At 44.5% G+C, this 15646-nt stretch overlaps 1 protein-coding gene across 1 annotated transcript in view; it reads left to right on the forward strand.

The window, feature by feature from the left end:
• Positions 1–15646, forward strand: part of BRINP1 (BMP/retinoic acid inducible neural specific 1) — an 89904-nt gene that overhangs the window by 59458 nt on the left and 14800 nt on the right. Inside the window, exons 3-5 of the mRNA XM_026059769.1 lie at positions 2685–2875; positions 8105–8274; positions 9602–9707. Coding sequence (XP_025915554.1) covers positions 2685–2875; positions 8105–8274; positions 9602–9707 — 467 coding nt within the window. The remainder of the gene's footprint in view (positions 1–2684; positions 2876–8104; positions 8275–9601; positions 9708–15646) is intronic.

Here is a 15646-nt window from a genome sequence, read left to right on the forward strand (position 1 = left end):
ATGAATGGGAACTGCAGTTGTCCCTTGGTAGCAGGCAAGGTTGCAGATATAGCAATAAGTTCTTTTAAACTCCTCCTTTTGCCTCCTGCTGGTGGTGTCATAGGGTGGTGTTGGCCCTGATGTATAAAATGAACCTAGGCTCCCCTTGAACAAATTATTTACTAAATTGTCATTTTTCTGTTCCTATCTTCTCTCATCTTTATAGCCCACTGCCTTACAGTCTTTGGTCCTACTTGTATTACTGCTTACCCTGTCCATCTCCACCCATCCTTTGGCAGGGATTTTGATCTATCAATAGGATGTCACTTAAACAGTTGCATGTTTCAGCTCCTTGGTCTTTGCTTTGGAATAGATACCTTGACAGTGACAAAAGCAAACCCTCTTGCCTTGTCTAGGAACATGAAGCATTTCCACACTCCTTTCTGAAAATATGCTGGCTCAGGAGGACTCTAGCACCTCCTGACTTTACTGATAAGGCTTATAGGAAGCAGCAATCTGAGAGCAGAAGTGTGCTTGTGTTTCACAGGGACTAACAATTGTCTCTTTGGAGAGGAAGCACAGATGGCATTTTTCCCACATTTGCTAGTTATGATCTTCGTGATAGGGACAAGGGAAGCTCTATTTATTATAAAACCTTCATCACAGCAGTAACATTGGCTGTCCTTTAGCATCCAAATCTGCATCTTTCCATGTAGTGTAACTGCTTTGACCTGAAGGGACCATTCCTTCTTCATRCAAAGGTGATTTCATTCTACAGCCAGGTTTGCGATCATTACTCATAAATGACCTGGAGCAACCTCTCTCTGTTGTGTCAGAGATAGGCTTTGCTTTTAAGGCTCTAACTATCCTCAAAAGCAACCATAGGAACCCCACATGTATCTCTTCCACAGATACTAAGTATTGGACTTTTACGCTACCCTGGGAGAGCAGAGCTATATTCTAACTATAATCTGCTCATACAGTAAATACATGGACATTCCTAATGTACTTGTCATCTACAGACTGCTTGGAAGCCAATGATCCATCTCTTCTTCCTTCCTGGTACTAAGGTACTGGTGTGTTTTTTGGTGGGGGGAAGGAGGGGCTCTTTGGCAGAGATTTTTCTGGGAAAGACCAATGTTTTTGCAGTTTTCAAGGTCTAACACTAATGACTCTTAGGGTGTAGTAAGAAGAGGTGTTCTGTTTTGGGTTTTTTTTTTATTTGGCTTGTGAAAGCCTAGGAGCTACAAAGAGGGGATTAGCTCAGGGGTAAGGAGACATTTTGAAATAAAAGGCTGGAACTTTGTTATTTTAATGAAAGCTACTGCTGTTAGGCAGCCTGGGGAGTTGTGATGGGATGCAATCAAAATAAATACATGCATAATTGCATTAAGTAAAATAACCTAACAGGCATAAAATAGAGTGGGTGTAGAACCAACCTGGGAACAAAGAGATCTGGCTTGTGATCCTGGCTTTGCAACCGACTTAAGGCATCTCCTAAATCTGCATACATGTCAGGCTCTTTACCAGCAAAGTGGGACTGCTAGCTCTGGTTGACACACATTGATAGAAAATGCCGTGTCACTGCCAGATACTGTCATTCCTATTATTTAAGTGAAATTTTTTTCTTAAATCTGATTTACAGGAATAAGTAAATGAAAAGGGACAGAGAAGCCTGTGACTCAATTATCTGGAAGATGGTTTAAGACAGTGCATGTGCATCACAGGAGAGTGGTTATAAATAATACCTTTTCCTTTTAAGAAGGCCCTTCTTGATATTTTTCAAAGGACATTAATAGATTTCTCATCCTTTAGGTGCTCAGCTGGTGATGTATTTTAGAGGCTCAATTTTTACCTCACATGTGTGCAGGGTTTTCTCCATATCTTTTGCTTTTTGTTGTTTCAAAATGGATACCTACAATAAGGATTTGCTTTTGCAAATTAGCAATAATTTTGCAATTAGCTTTATTTTTTCCAGTTGCTATCAGTTTAAAAGAGGGAATTTTAAAATGATTTTATAGGTTTTTTAAAAAAAAGAAAGAAGGAAAAACAAACGGAACCTCCATTTTCATCCTGGCCTCTGCTCGTATCTGAATCAATCCTTTTAGAAGGCTTATCAAGAGCTGGGGTTTTTTTGTTTTGTTTTGTTTTTTTCTTCTAAAATGATCTTTTCTGTACTACCTACTGCTGAAAGATAAAGGTGTTCTGAGTTTTGCAAAAGCAGGAGCTTTGACTAGCAGGAAGACCTGGGGACACAGAGACATAAAGACATAGCAACAATCACACTGGACTGGACATAAAGTCTGTCTAGTCAAATAGCTTTTTTTTCCTGACAGGAACCAGGATTTGCTGCTTTAAGGAATGGTGTAAGACTCCAATGTGCGTGAGGGTGAAAGGAACAGTCTGCTCCCTTCGTAGGGGAGTGCAGCACTCTGCAAGGCATCTCTGGAGACCCTGGAGCTACCTCCTCATTAGCCCAGACCCTCCTCCTCAAGACATGGTGTTATTGTGCAGTAATGTCTYGCTTTTCCTYTTTTCCTTCCTCTCCCCCTTCTGTCTAGCCTTGTAGCCTCACGTGTGTATCCGTGCAGGGGTGTCCAGCAGGATTGTCCCCTTCGCCACCCTCGTTCCCTTCCCCTGGTGGTTCTCCCTACCCACCCAGACTCGCAGCCTCACCCCTGTTGTGTTCCTGTGTTGTCGTGTAGGGAGTTTGCCCGTTGGAAGGTGAGGAACACAGCCATCGAGCGGAGGGACCTGCTCCACAACCCACTGCCCCTGATGCCTGAGTTTCAGAGGAGCATCCGCCTGCTGGGCAGGAGACCCACCACGCAGCAGTTCATTGATACCATCATCAAAAAATACGGCACCCACATCCTCATCTCTGCCACGCTGGGAGGTAGGTTGCAAGCTGGCCTGTTTTCTTCCATAGGTGTCGGTGGTGGGGTGGCGAGGACACAGGGCAGCGTCTGCAAACCTTCTGGATGGAGGCTGGCTGGCAGCGTGGAGCCAGGCCACAGCTTCCCCTGCCGCAGCCCCTCTCCTCTGCAGACAGTATGAAAATCCCGAGAGTACGAATAGCCTTTGCAAATGAATTCAGAGTGCAGTGCGTGGAAGTGCTGCCGCTGTGCTACGTGTGCACCTGTGCTCCTTTGACAACAGTGTGAGTACTGGTGTGYGTCAAGATAAACGTGCTTCATTGACCAGCAGAGTCTGTCTGTGAATTCGGTGCCCCYGTCCTTAATTTGACGATGGAGCGTGTCGATCCCTCTTTTTCAGAACACAACCAAGTGCAGGGAGAAAAGCATCCTTTCTCACTGGACTTGGAAGAGCTCCAGGAAAAGGGAGTTCAAGGAGTTGGGCAGGGAGGGAATGCAGCAGGGCAAGAGAGCCAGGAAGACCTGTGCTGAATGCAGAARTGAAAGCAGTAACATGGACTAGATTTCTGAAAAAAACAATATTAAGTCAAATGCAAAATGTACACACAAGGACTGCAGAGAGGTTTGCRTGTGCAGGCAGRATATGTCAGTGGTGGAACAAGACAGAGAACTGTAGGGCCATTAACTCATACGTATGCACTGCTACTGGTGCTGCACAAACCTTTCAAGTACTAAGTACTGAAAACRGGAGGGGTGAAAATCAGCAGCTCTTCTTGAAATCTCCTGTTGATTTTCTTTCTCTTGTACTTTTTATTGCCCCTTTGGGGTGTGCATCTAAATGCCTTTTTGTTGAAAACTGGTATCCTTACAGAAAATATTGCAATGATAAAGGGTCTAACTTTTAGTACAAGGTTTGTTGCTGTTGCCTCTTACAATGTACCCATCTTCCAGCCTTGACACATGGAGCAGTGATTGCAAAGTCTGTAGTGAACTTTGAGGAATTTTTAGCCATCTGTCTGTTCCGTAAACATTCTGCAGACAATCGGATGAGATGTAGATGAGATTAGATGTGTGCATATGATTCATGCACAAATTAGGCGGTAGGTAAATTGGCATGGTTCCACTGAAGTCAAACGGCCTTTCTTGCTGCAAGTGTCCTTCAAAGAACCTCAGGCTGCAGTTTCAGTCCATCCGCTCAGATCTGGTCACTCCATCAGCAAGAAGTGTAAGAGAGCACAGGTTTCCATGCACTGAAGAGCATGAGTGACTGCATGGATCAGTCCTTAGAGAAATCCATGTAGAGATAAACTCCTGTCTACTGAGGAAATAGCTCTTCAGGACCATATTTTACACAGTTCAAACCAGTCAAGTAAGAAACCAGTGAGATTGAGAGAGTTCTGTATGTGGGTTTACTTTTTTTTCTATTGAGCTTTTTTTTTTTTTTTTTTTTTTTTGCCTTTCACATCCCTGGAAATTCCGAATAAGAAAGACCTTCGATGGTGAAATATATTTTTAATTTTGCCTGGGTGAGGTTGTGAATTATTCACAGTGGCTTGTTTCTTCTCCTGATTTTACAACACAACAATTTTAAATATGCAGAGGCTTGTAACGAGAACCAGTGTTGGAGGGGAGTGCTGAATGCTCTGTCAGCCCGGAGCATGGTAAACGATGGTGGGGGAGAAAGGAAGGATTTATCTTGGCAGTGGCAGTCCTAAAGAAGATGCAGATGAATCTGAACATGCATTATGCAAGGAGAACACTAAGTAATCAGAGTTTGTGCACTAAACAAGACCACCATGATATCAAACCAGACATCTCCTGGGAGATGCTGCCACCCTTGCTCTCTCAAGACTTCAGGTCTTAGAAAAGTTACAAAAATTCTGCTTTGGATTACAGTGATTTGTAGCTTAGCCTGATGTCTTTTTAGGTTGCAAATGAGTAGCAAATGTACAAGAAACTTTTTTGCTTTTAAATGTCAGCTGTTGCATGGACTCCAGGAGGGCGGGTGGTGGCTTAGACCAGCCCAAGCTGAACACAAGCTGTTTTCACACYTGGCCACATGAGGAACAATTCTGACGCTTTTCAGCCGCAGAGAAGGCAGGTCCCCCCCCTTCCCTCGCTCTCCCCCTACCCTCCAAGCCTAATAAAGAGCCAGATCTGCTCCAGTTTAGTTCTGACAAAGAGATTGGTGAAGGGTCATTTTGAGGGCATCCATGCTCTGGGAGGGAGCACACAGAGCTGAGAGCCAATTTGCAGGGAAAGCCCTGAAGGAAAGACAACTTTGAACATAGTATCAGCTTAATAAATGAGAAATTAAGACTTAATAATGCAGTAAAAGTCTATTAACCTCTCTTGATCTAAGGGCTGCTTTCTTACGCGCACTCTCCATGGGGATGCTGTACTTTTTCTAATCTGTGCTCGTGTACACAGAATAGATTTCCAGCAAATASTATTTCTGCTCAGCCCCCTTCACTCCTAGGGACAGTATTTGTCCCTCAGGGGAAGTATTAAACCTCACAGGCTTTTCTTTCCTCTCCTTTTTTCTTCATCTTCTTCCCAGKGGAGGGGTCCAAACACCTCAGGGAGGAGAAATGACAGCTTTTGTGGGATAACGTACTGCTCTCCACTGCCCTAAAGCAAAGGCTTCTCCCGTTGAATGCCCAGGAGATGTCTCCGTGGCTCCTTGCCTGCTTCCTGTTGTCTAGCCACCCAGGGCTAACAGGGAATGTCCTGGTGATYTGTAACCCTCATTGCCATCTGAGGGCTTTCCTTGCTGGAGATTCAGCCCAGGCTTCCTGGTTGCTCCCTGTCCAAGGGATCTCCAGTCTCAGCATTCCACTAGCTACCAATGAACTAGAGTCTGGACTAAAATGGTCTTGATTTTTGTGCCTAGGCTATTAAAAAGAAGGTGTTAAAGAGAAGGTAGTATTTTTCCGGGCTGGGAAGCTGTTTTTTTCCAGCTCAAATACTGGTGCAATTGAAAAAGAATTGACGCCTGGATCCCATGGGTTCCTTTGGGAATTGCTGCTAGGGAGAGTTATTCCAGGTCTGCCCTTTCCTTTCCCAGCCTCATGAAATGGAGGCAAAGCACCATTTACATCTGCTGCATCTCCACGCAGGTAAATGCTTTTACTACGTGTTAGATCCAATACTTTCAGCTCCGAGTACGGCACTTCCACACCCCTTCGCCCTGTCCACCCCCAGGCCCCTCGACTAACTCTCCCATGCAGCTGCCTTTTCACTGGCAAATAAGTTGCCTCATGAAAATTCAGAGTCTGACCTTCCTTCAAATCCCTCCGTAAAACTCACCTCAGCGATGAAACCCGAAAAAACATTGACAGCGGCCAGGCATCTGGTGCGCTGTGACCGCCGTTTCTCGCACTAATCACGCTCATCTTATTGCCTTGCACTTGCCCGTCTGTCTGTTGTACACACCTGTTGTGTCTCATCAGATACTTAGGTTTTTAAATCCTTTGGGACAAGAACCATCTTTCTGCTATTTGTGTGGATAAAGCCTGAAATGACAGAGCCCTGATCCCTGCCAAGGACTCTCCATACTGCTCAACGAGTGTTAACAATGATAAAGGAAATAAAAGCTGGTAATTTTCCCGGGAAAGTGTTCTTATGACTAGTAATAATGATGATACTGTAACTACTATGACTTTGATCACGGTCAGAAAACAATATGTTGTTTTTAACAAAATATTAAGAGTTTTACATGCCAAACTTTTTCACCTAGCTTCCTTGAAGCCAATTAAAAGATTTCAACTGATCATTTCTTTTCATGAAAAGTATCTTCTTTCCACCAAAAATTTGCAATTTTCATCTCAAAGCCAAAGGCTCAATCCTCAATATATCAATCGCTTGAAAAACTAAAATCCAACAAAAATATTTTTATTTTCAGCCAGAGTATTTTTGGTTTGTTTTCAGGCATTTGGCTTCCAGATAAAAGCTGGAAATTTTCCAGGGAAAGGGGGAGGGGTTACTGTTACTGTGTTTTTTTTTTTTTTTGTATGTATGCAATAAAAGAAATGATTTTGACAAATCAAACGATTTCAGCTAAGCAGAATTTTTAAGAAAAGTAAGTGCTTGCTCTCCAAAAAAAAATGCTGAAGAGCAAAATATTTCTTGGCCTAAAAAGTGGTGATGCATTTTTTGACCATGCTAGTACTGCCAGTGGCAATGTATTCATCAGCGGGTCATCTATCAAATCAGAACAAGCACCATTATTCTCATTAAGAGAGCTATGTAGAAATGGCACATTCCTACCCTAAGTGTCTATTCTGTTCATTTATTAAAATCAGAGCTTCACATGTTAGAGAAGCAGGAGGGTATTCTACCTTTTACTCCTTCTAGCTCTATAAAACCAGCCTTCTGTTAAGAAGGAACTGGATTTTATTCTGGCTTGTACAGCACAAATTGAACTTTTAGGTAAATATTACTCCTAAACTTTGTGTCCTTTTCATATATGTTTCCTTTGGTTCAGGTTTCTGCTAATGTTCAGGATGTCTGGTGCTACGGGGGCCCTAACTTCCCTCTTGGATTATCTGTGGTTACCAGCTCAGATTCACCCGCCTCTTGTTCCTTATCTTTCACTTTCCACTTAAATTCACTAAATGAGCCTCTAGGAGAGAAAAGAAAGTGGCTTAGCTCAGCTTTCTCATTTGCTCTTTCATCTGTTTGCTCCCCCTCACTCACCCCCACTTACTCTTTTGCATAGCCACTGGAAGCCAAAGAGGTGCAATTAGCATTTGTTTGTCCTCTGTACCCTCCTACATACTTATGTCCTATTTGCAACTTAAATCGTCATTTATTCCTTCTATAAATCAGGTCAGAGACTTGCATAAGAGTGGCATCTGCTCCTGTCAGGTGTGCATCATTCTAGATGTACTGCCCACAGAGAAAAGCATTTCTCAAGTGGGCCAAATGGCCTGAATCCATTCCAGCAGTTGTGGTGTAGCTACACTGACTAACAACCAGCTAAAATGTTATTTACTGAATTCAGTGGAGCTGATCTACAGCTGTGGTGGATCTAGCCTTTTTCAGCTGAATAGAGGAGGCTCATTTATATTACACTGAGGTTCTGGCCCTATGGTACTAGTGAGGAAGGATGGATTCATTTAAGAAAGCTTTAGATTTAGGACTTTGCCTTCTATAGGTGCAACATGTGATATCCTGTGATCTTGCTGAGGTCACCCTAAATGGCAGCCTCTGGGCACCACTGACAGCTCCTTTTCTTTCCACTGCAGGAGAGGAGGCCTTGACCATGTATATGGACAAAAGCCGACTTGACAGAAAGTCAGGAAACGCTACCCAGAGTGTTGAAGCACTGCACCAGCTTGCTTCCTCCTACTTTGTAGACCGTGATGGCACCATGAGGAGACTCCACGAGATCCAGATCTCTACCGGAGCAATCAAGGTACTGTGTCTTGCCACAGGAAGAGAAAGAGGATAGTGTTTCTATACCAGTACTATAGGGATATGGGACAGGGCTTCACCATTCCAGTGTAATGTCTTTCCTGATCACAATAAGTTGCTTTGCATTGATTTCCCTTGGATGAGTTGTTCTGTTATGGTCCTTACTGAAGAAGTGATCTCTCTCTGGCCGGTAATGTCTGGAAAGAGGGTGGGCGTTCAGAGTGATGGCTACATAGGAGAGGAGATTTCTGCTGATGTGTGGCAGTGACCTCTGGAAGGCCATGTGCCCATTGCAGGAAGGAAGAGAGGGAACAGATATTCCAGATTGGCAATGGRGCTTGGGAAGGAGAGGCAGTTCTGTGAGCCGGCCAAATCCATGCAGCCTGGAAGTATTTTCCTCTTGCAGATATAGCAACTTCTACTAAGCATCTCTCAGATGAATTAACTACAAGGAAAGGTGAAAAACTCAGAGTGTGGCATTACCAAGGCATGTGGAATGAAATGGATTGAGAGACAGCTCGGGGGCTGGAGCAGGAAGGAGGGGGAGCGGCTCAGAGCACACAAAATAAGGAAAATGGCTCTGCAGACAAAGGCTGCCTTCCCTGAAAGCAATCATCCTATACTAGGGAGGGATTTTATTGTCGCAGAGTTCACTCCAGGGAAACGATGTGGATGGAGTCATCATTGTTAGCCATTTCTGAAAGGTTTCAGCTTCTGGTATTGTACTGTGGTGTCTCACGGCTGAGTGTGTTCCCTCCTGGATGGGAAATTGGATTGAGATACTGAAACAGTGACAGCAGATAATCATCCTTTGTGAATTCAGGAAGGGCAGCAATCCTCCAAGGCTGGAAACAGCTACAACCACAGTAGCAATATTGCAGGTCATCTGCATCTCARTCTTTCCTTAGCATGATGGTGTGCACATATGTTGTGGGAGCACTAGGCACCATTGCTGGTTGGCAACCTATCTCTTCATCTTGTTTTCCATCAAGACAAGCTAGCAAATAGTTCCTCTACTGGCTTCTGGTGCTCTCCAGTGGAGATCCTCTATGAGAAACATCAGTCTGCAGGACCCCTTTGCCAATCCCAGAATAACATATAGTACCATAAGGAAAGCAGGCACAATTCTCCAGCTTGTGTGTGCATTAAGCATTAACCATGTCTGTCCAGTGAAGGACGTTTTTCTCAGCTGTGTAAGATGTATTTTGGATTGTGTTAGCTGGTGATGGTAGGTCATGATATCACAAGGTCTGAGCCTGCCTGGGGAAGATGCAAAGCTGCAAACAAAGGGAACAATCCTTTCTCTCTTTTTCTACATCCTGCTTTAGGTAACAGAAACTCGGACTGGCCCTCTGGGCTGTAACAGCTATGACAATCTGGACTCTGTGAGTTCTGTCCTTCTGCAAAGCACTGAGAGCAAACTCCACCTGCAAGGTAGGGAACAGGAGAGAGGGAGCTGGCAATAAGGGGAATTGGGGACGGAATGAAAAGAGAGAGGGGTGGCCTTGTTTCTAGCCTTTTTCTCTCCTCTGTTTGCTATGATCACCTTCTGTGTTGTAAGTTCCCTGATGCAGGACTGGTGGCATCCTGTGGCTTCATATGATGGCTGGCACAACGTGTTCATGCTTGTGACAGGGGCTGAGCTAAAGGCACATGTAGCTGGAGACTGGAGCCTAATGAAGTGTCTAAGTACATCAGGTGCCCAGCTGCCATCAAATTTTGATGGACTTCTGGCTTCTGTATATTATATATACACTGATATAAATAAATGTGACCTTTTCCATTAATATTGAAGGGACATACTGTCCATGGCTCTCTTTGTCCCTCCCAAATTGCCGATTTGCATAAGAGGTTTGCAGATCAGCTTTTGGGACTCTCTAATGGACATAATCTTTGGGAAAAGTCACAGAGGTTTTATTTGGAGGCTAGAAGCCATGGCTTCGGTCCCAGTTGGGGAGCTGGTCCAGAAGTCAACAGATAGCAGTCATGACTGAACTGATAAATAAACACATGCTGGTTAGCAAGAAGTCAACTTCAGTAGAAGGAGAAAATTCACTGGGCATGTAACTTACTACGGTTATTCCCAAGTTTTTTGATGAAATAAGGAAATGTGGGATTTAATTGCTCATTTGCCCAGATGGTTTTATTTCTGGAATCCTTGTACTTGCACAAATTTTAATTTTTCAGATGAATGGGCTACATTACATCTTCCGCTTTGAGTATAATTTGGCAAGTACTGTTTTAATCTTGGTTTCACAGAAACTGGGTTTCATTTACTGAGTCATGTTGCAGGGATATTATTGTTATCATTTGCCTTTAAAAATAATAGGCAGGTTGCTTTCACTATTCTGGTGCTTACCTAATTATCGATAAACAAATTGAGGCTTTTTATATGCTGTGATGGTGGCTGGTGGCAATCAAAACCCGAGGATGAAACATCAGGTAACTAGGTACACAGACAGACAGGCAGCTTGATCTATAGGTAGACAAACTGGGAAGTAAGTAAATCAATAGATCTCTATTGGGTATGTGTTGCTAAACAGAAGAAGCAAAAAAGCAAGGTGGCTGGGAGAGGGAAGGAGCTGGAGGAAGATTTAAGGGGGAAGTGAGATGCATGAAGCTGTGCTTTCTGATGGAAGGAGATGTCATCCGTGGGTCCTCACAGATCAACCACATGTGGATTTCATGGCATAACATGGGGCAGATGGAGACCAGACCCGAATGAAGGGAGACAGCGAACGAGGGGGGATGGTGAGAGCTCTTCCTACTAGAACAAAGTGACCTTTCAAGCTACACCTGAGTGTTTTCCAGCTAATCTGGAGTGCGGTTCTTGGGATAATTACCCAGGATCCTTCCGCTGCTCTGAGAGACCTCATTAGGAATTAGTCGCAGGGCTGCAGGTAATGGATCGTGACCGTGGCTCCTCTGATCTGATTAGCAGCCAAGCATGAGCTGCTGACAGAAATCCATTCTGCCATCCATACTGCCTTCGTGTCACTCTGGCTGGGAGGCCAGCTCAATAAAAGAGCAGCATCTTCACGACAGGGAGAATTTCTGTTTCTGAACTAGCTTGCTGCAGCCCAGCCCTGAGTTTTCAAAGTCATGCCCTATTGGAGATGTGATGGCCAGACCCAGAGCTAAGCTATCTTCATGCTTGTGTGCAGGTTTGGGTAGCTCAGTCAGATCTGAAATTTAGGGGTGCAACTGAATTTATGCAAAGTGCGGGGTGTCTGGTGGTGGCCTGGACTGGCCAGAATCACTAATTCATAAAGGAGTATCTGTGTGGGTCTGACCTGCATGTATGTCCAGACCGGCTGCCTGCACTGGGGTATATGTAGAGGTTTATTTATCACAGTAGCACAGGAGGTTTTGCCCTTTCCCTAGCGCTAGCAGGGGTCAGGTCCCCCCAGTCCTGTGCACAGGAGGTTGCATGCTCATGCCACTTTCCTCAGAAGTGTAGGGGCATCCTTCTGGGTGCCAGGATCTCGTGGGCATCTGTGCTCACTTGCACTCCGTAGCCTCTTATCCCTGCAGCTGGCGCGGTGCCGTCCCTTCCACCTGCCTCACCCTCCGCTGCGGCTGATGCACAAACTGCCTGTGCTGCCTAGGAGAGGAACAAGGCAGGGTGTGGGAAGGGGAAAATGCAAACAGATCTATGGCAAACTGCTGGGAAACAGGAATCCTTTTTCCTGGAAAAAAATTCCTGGGCTGAAATTTTAAAATTTGGGTGAAAACAACATTTTGAAATGTTCTGGGAAATTAAAATTCCAGAGATAAATCCTTTTGGGAAGTCGGACATTTTATGTCAATATTGTAACATGGCACTATTTCAATAAGGTAAAATCCTTCTGTGCTATTATAAACATTGCAGCATTAAACAGGACGTATTGGGTAGCTTGTTACATCAAATTTGGTAATAGAATATTAAAATTCACATCACGATTAATATTAAAGTCTTCACAGAACTGGGYAGAATGACAAAGCAAAACATTTTAGTGAAACAAAATGAGGAAATATGAAAAATGCATTTAGACCTTTCCCTGTCAAAAGCGCTTTTGGAGTCAACATGTTCTCACAGAATGCTTCAGTGAAACTGCATTTTCAACAGAGAACTCTTCTACGGAAAATGTTTCAAATAGCTCTAATTTAGAGCTGGGGAAATTTAGCCCTTTTAATGCAGGAAGCCTTTTATATACAGTCCAAAGCCAAACATTTCTCTCTAATAGTTTTTCTAGGTGGATTAAGGACACATTCCCTAGTCAAACCCTTCATATTTTCTCTGTAGTTATCTAAGCCAAACCTACACCGAATCTGTTCTCTTCTTAATTTTTAAAGAGGAACTTTGCACTTCAGAGTAGCAGAATTCCTCCTTCTGATCGGCCAGGTACCTTCAAAACTAACATATTCTGCCTAATGCTGGTCACCAGAAGACATGCCTTCCACATGTGTTAGCAGCTCCTGAGCCAGCCAGTGGAGGAGGAACGGATACCTTGTGTACCCTGGGTTGGACTGAGGTGTTCCCCCTTACAAAAATGGTCCAGTAAGACCAGTTAAAGACCTAGTCTTTAAGACCAGGTTGCCTCCTTGCTTGACTACTCAGATGAGATTGCTTTATCAGTAGACAACACTGAAGAATTAAAAAGAAACATTTATGTTCACAATACTTGAAGAAAATTCTTAGAGCATGAAACAGCACCATGAGGTCTGAGGATGAGGTGGGCAGCAGGGCTTCCCTGGCTTGCTTGCGAGGATGGCCAGCCACAAGGTGCTCCACGGGGCTGGAATGCTGTGAGTGTCCTTGGGACTCTGGCTTTTCTGCTTTATAAACAGCAACTGAGGCCCTCAGAGCAGCAGTCTCAACTATGGCTTTCCTACATCCTCATGTTTATAAAGCTTATTTGGCAAATGGTTATTCACACATATGTTTTACTGATAGCTGAAATCAACTCACTTTCAGCAATATTTAGTCACTGAGCATGATACAGAAATACATATGAATGATGGAGGAGAGTATCTGGGTGTGATGCTACTGTCCTGACAGTTTTAATACCTTGCTAGGATCTGGTCACGAGGATGCTCAATATAAAACCAATGATATGATTGTGCCTGTGTCTGGGTATGTCTGGGTAATAATGTATATGTCAAAGTACGAATGTGAAAGTTAGCGTGGCTGTATTTCAGTAACCCTAACACTGATTTCTTCTGCAATGAAATTCCTGGCTGGAAGGTCTCTGAATAACCTTCAATTCCTGCAGCACGCTTGCCATTTTGAAGTCATGGTTCTGTGTTTGGTGCATATATACTTGTGTTCTGATGAATAGCTGGATTTGTGTGTGTCACTTGTGTTCCTGGCCTAAGCCGTATTTGAATATGTGCTTCTCGTTAAATGCTCCAATTAGCTGCATGGATTTCAGTAGAACTGCTTATCTGTTTAAAGTTAAGTATTTATGTAAGTGTTTTGCTGAATTGGGGCTAAATATACAGCCGGCCTGATTATCACTTAAACAAAGAGTCTTTTATGCTGCCATGTGAACATGAAATGATTTCTACAAGAGAGGGTTTTCTTGGAAAGATATTTTAGAAACCATGAGCTTTATGGAGAAAAAGCAATCTGCACGAGGCACCCTGCAGTGTCACATGGGACCAGGTTTTATTTTGGAGATTACGGGATATTTAGGTTTCTGCATGTACTGGGACACACAGCGTATGTGAACATGCACGGAGGCATCATAGAGCGCACGGTTGTCCTGGAGCCTATAAGCATGAGCATAAACCTACACACCCCATGCGAGTGTGCAGGTGTATAGAAGCCTGGGTGTGACCAGGGCATCAGAGTACCTCAGCTTTCAACAGCAAGCGCGTTCCTACAAGTTTAATTGCTTCTTTTAACCCTCTCCCCTCCAGAAAAAAGAAAAAAAAAGCTGGGACCAGACAACATGTTGGTGCTGTTATCCAAGTTAAAAATCAAAGAGAAATTATGGTGAGCTAAGAGCTTCTGAGCATTTGGGCCTCGCAGTCAAGAGCTGGGGCCAGGGCAGGCTGCTCCTCCAGGAAGCAGACAGTGGAAAGATTTATTCATGGGACCTGGACCATGAATAAATAGGGTCAATGCACATCAAGGAGTTCAGGCCCCCTTCCTGCGAGCTTGCAATCTCAGTGAGCATACCAGCCTTCAAGGTCTCCAAGCTCCTTCTGTAGGTCACCATTCTCCAACAGCTTGGCATTTTCTTTCCATGCTGAAGAAAAGTGAAGAAAAGTTTTGGAGCCTGGCAGGTGGGGACCATCCCTAATCTCGGTGTGAAGGTTTGAAAAGGGAACATCCCTCTGTGATGCTAGCTTCAGACAAATGCTTACCAGAGACTGAGAACTTTGGTCCTTCCTGAAGTCGAAAGGAGGAATGGTGTGGTTCTTATTGAGAGACATCTCAGGAAAGACCAGAGGAGCCTCAAAATGCTACTGCTCCCTGATCCCAGACTAGCCCTGAGGTGTGTGCAGGGATGCTCTAAACTGAGGTTGGCTCCTTGCATGTTCCCTCCCTTCCCCCCAACACCACCGCAGAAAAGGCAGCAGGAGCTACACTTCCTCCAAATACCAGGCCTGAAATCCTGCCTTGTGTATGTGTCGCAAACATCTTCTCCAGCTGAACATTGCACTGTGTTTATTCTGCCTGGCAGCTGCCACTGCTCTGCGAGAATTAGGTCAGGCAACAGGGCAGCTTGCTGCCGCTGGGCATGGTGTTCACATAAACCATGCCCTGTGCACCAGCAGGAGGGGGGGAGAAGTGGATGTCCCCAGTGCCTTCACCGCACTGATGATCCCCCCATACTTGACCTCCCAAGGACCTCAGCAAGGTTGGAGTGTCTCTCTGGAACCAAAAGCAAAAGGGTAATGGGGGTCTCTGGGGCATTGCCCACAGCTTTTCTCTTGCCTGAGGTGAACATGACCCACCACAGAGACGGGCCTGAACTCCTGAATGGAGTCACAGCCCTTCCTGCCCTTTCTGCACAGGCTCATCCTCTGAATTATTGTCTTATTTTCATTCCACTCCAATGAGCTGTCAGCAACGGATACAGTAATTCAGCGCAATAGCAACACAAACAGATGGGTAATTGACCCGCATGCCTTCATTACACCGGAGTTCAGCACTGCTGTTCAAGCCATAAACTCCTTTATCTGCCACTCTGAAATCCCTGGGCCTTTTATGAGGAAGGCGAATGGGCCAGGCTTCTTGTGAAAGGTTCACTCATAGTTTTTCTTCTCTCTGCCTTGTGCACTTCAGATGCTGACGGAGTCTGACAAGCAGAACTTATCAGGTGCAAGGAAACAGCTGTGGATCCTAAAGGGCCCTAGGCCATCTGTAGGGATCCCAGAGA

This window comes from Apteryx rowi, unplaced genomic scaffold (genome assembly GCF_003343035.1).
Source record: "Apteryx rowi isolate R43461 unplaced genomic scaffold, aptRow1 scaffold_16, whole genome shotgun sequence".
In the NCBI taxonomy this organism is placed as follows: domain Eukaryota; kingdom Metazoa; phylum Chordata; class Aves; order Apterygiformes; family Apterygidae; genus Apteryx; species Apteryx rowi.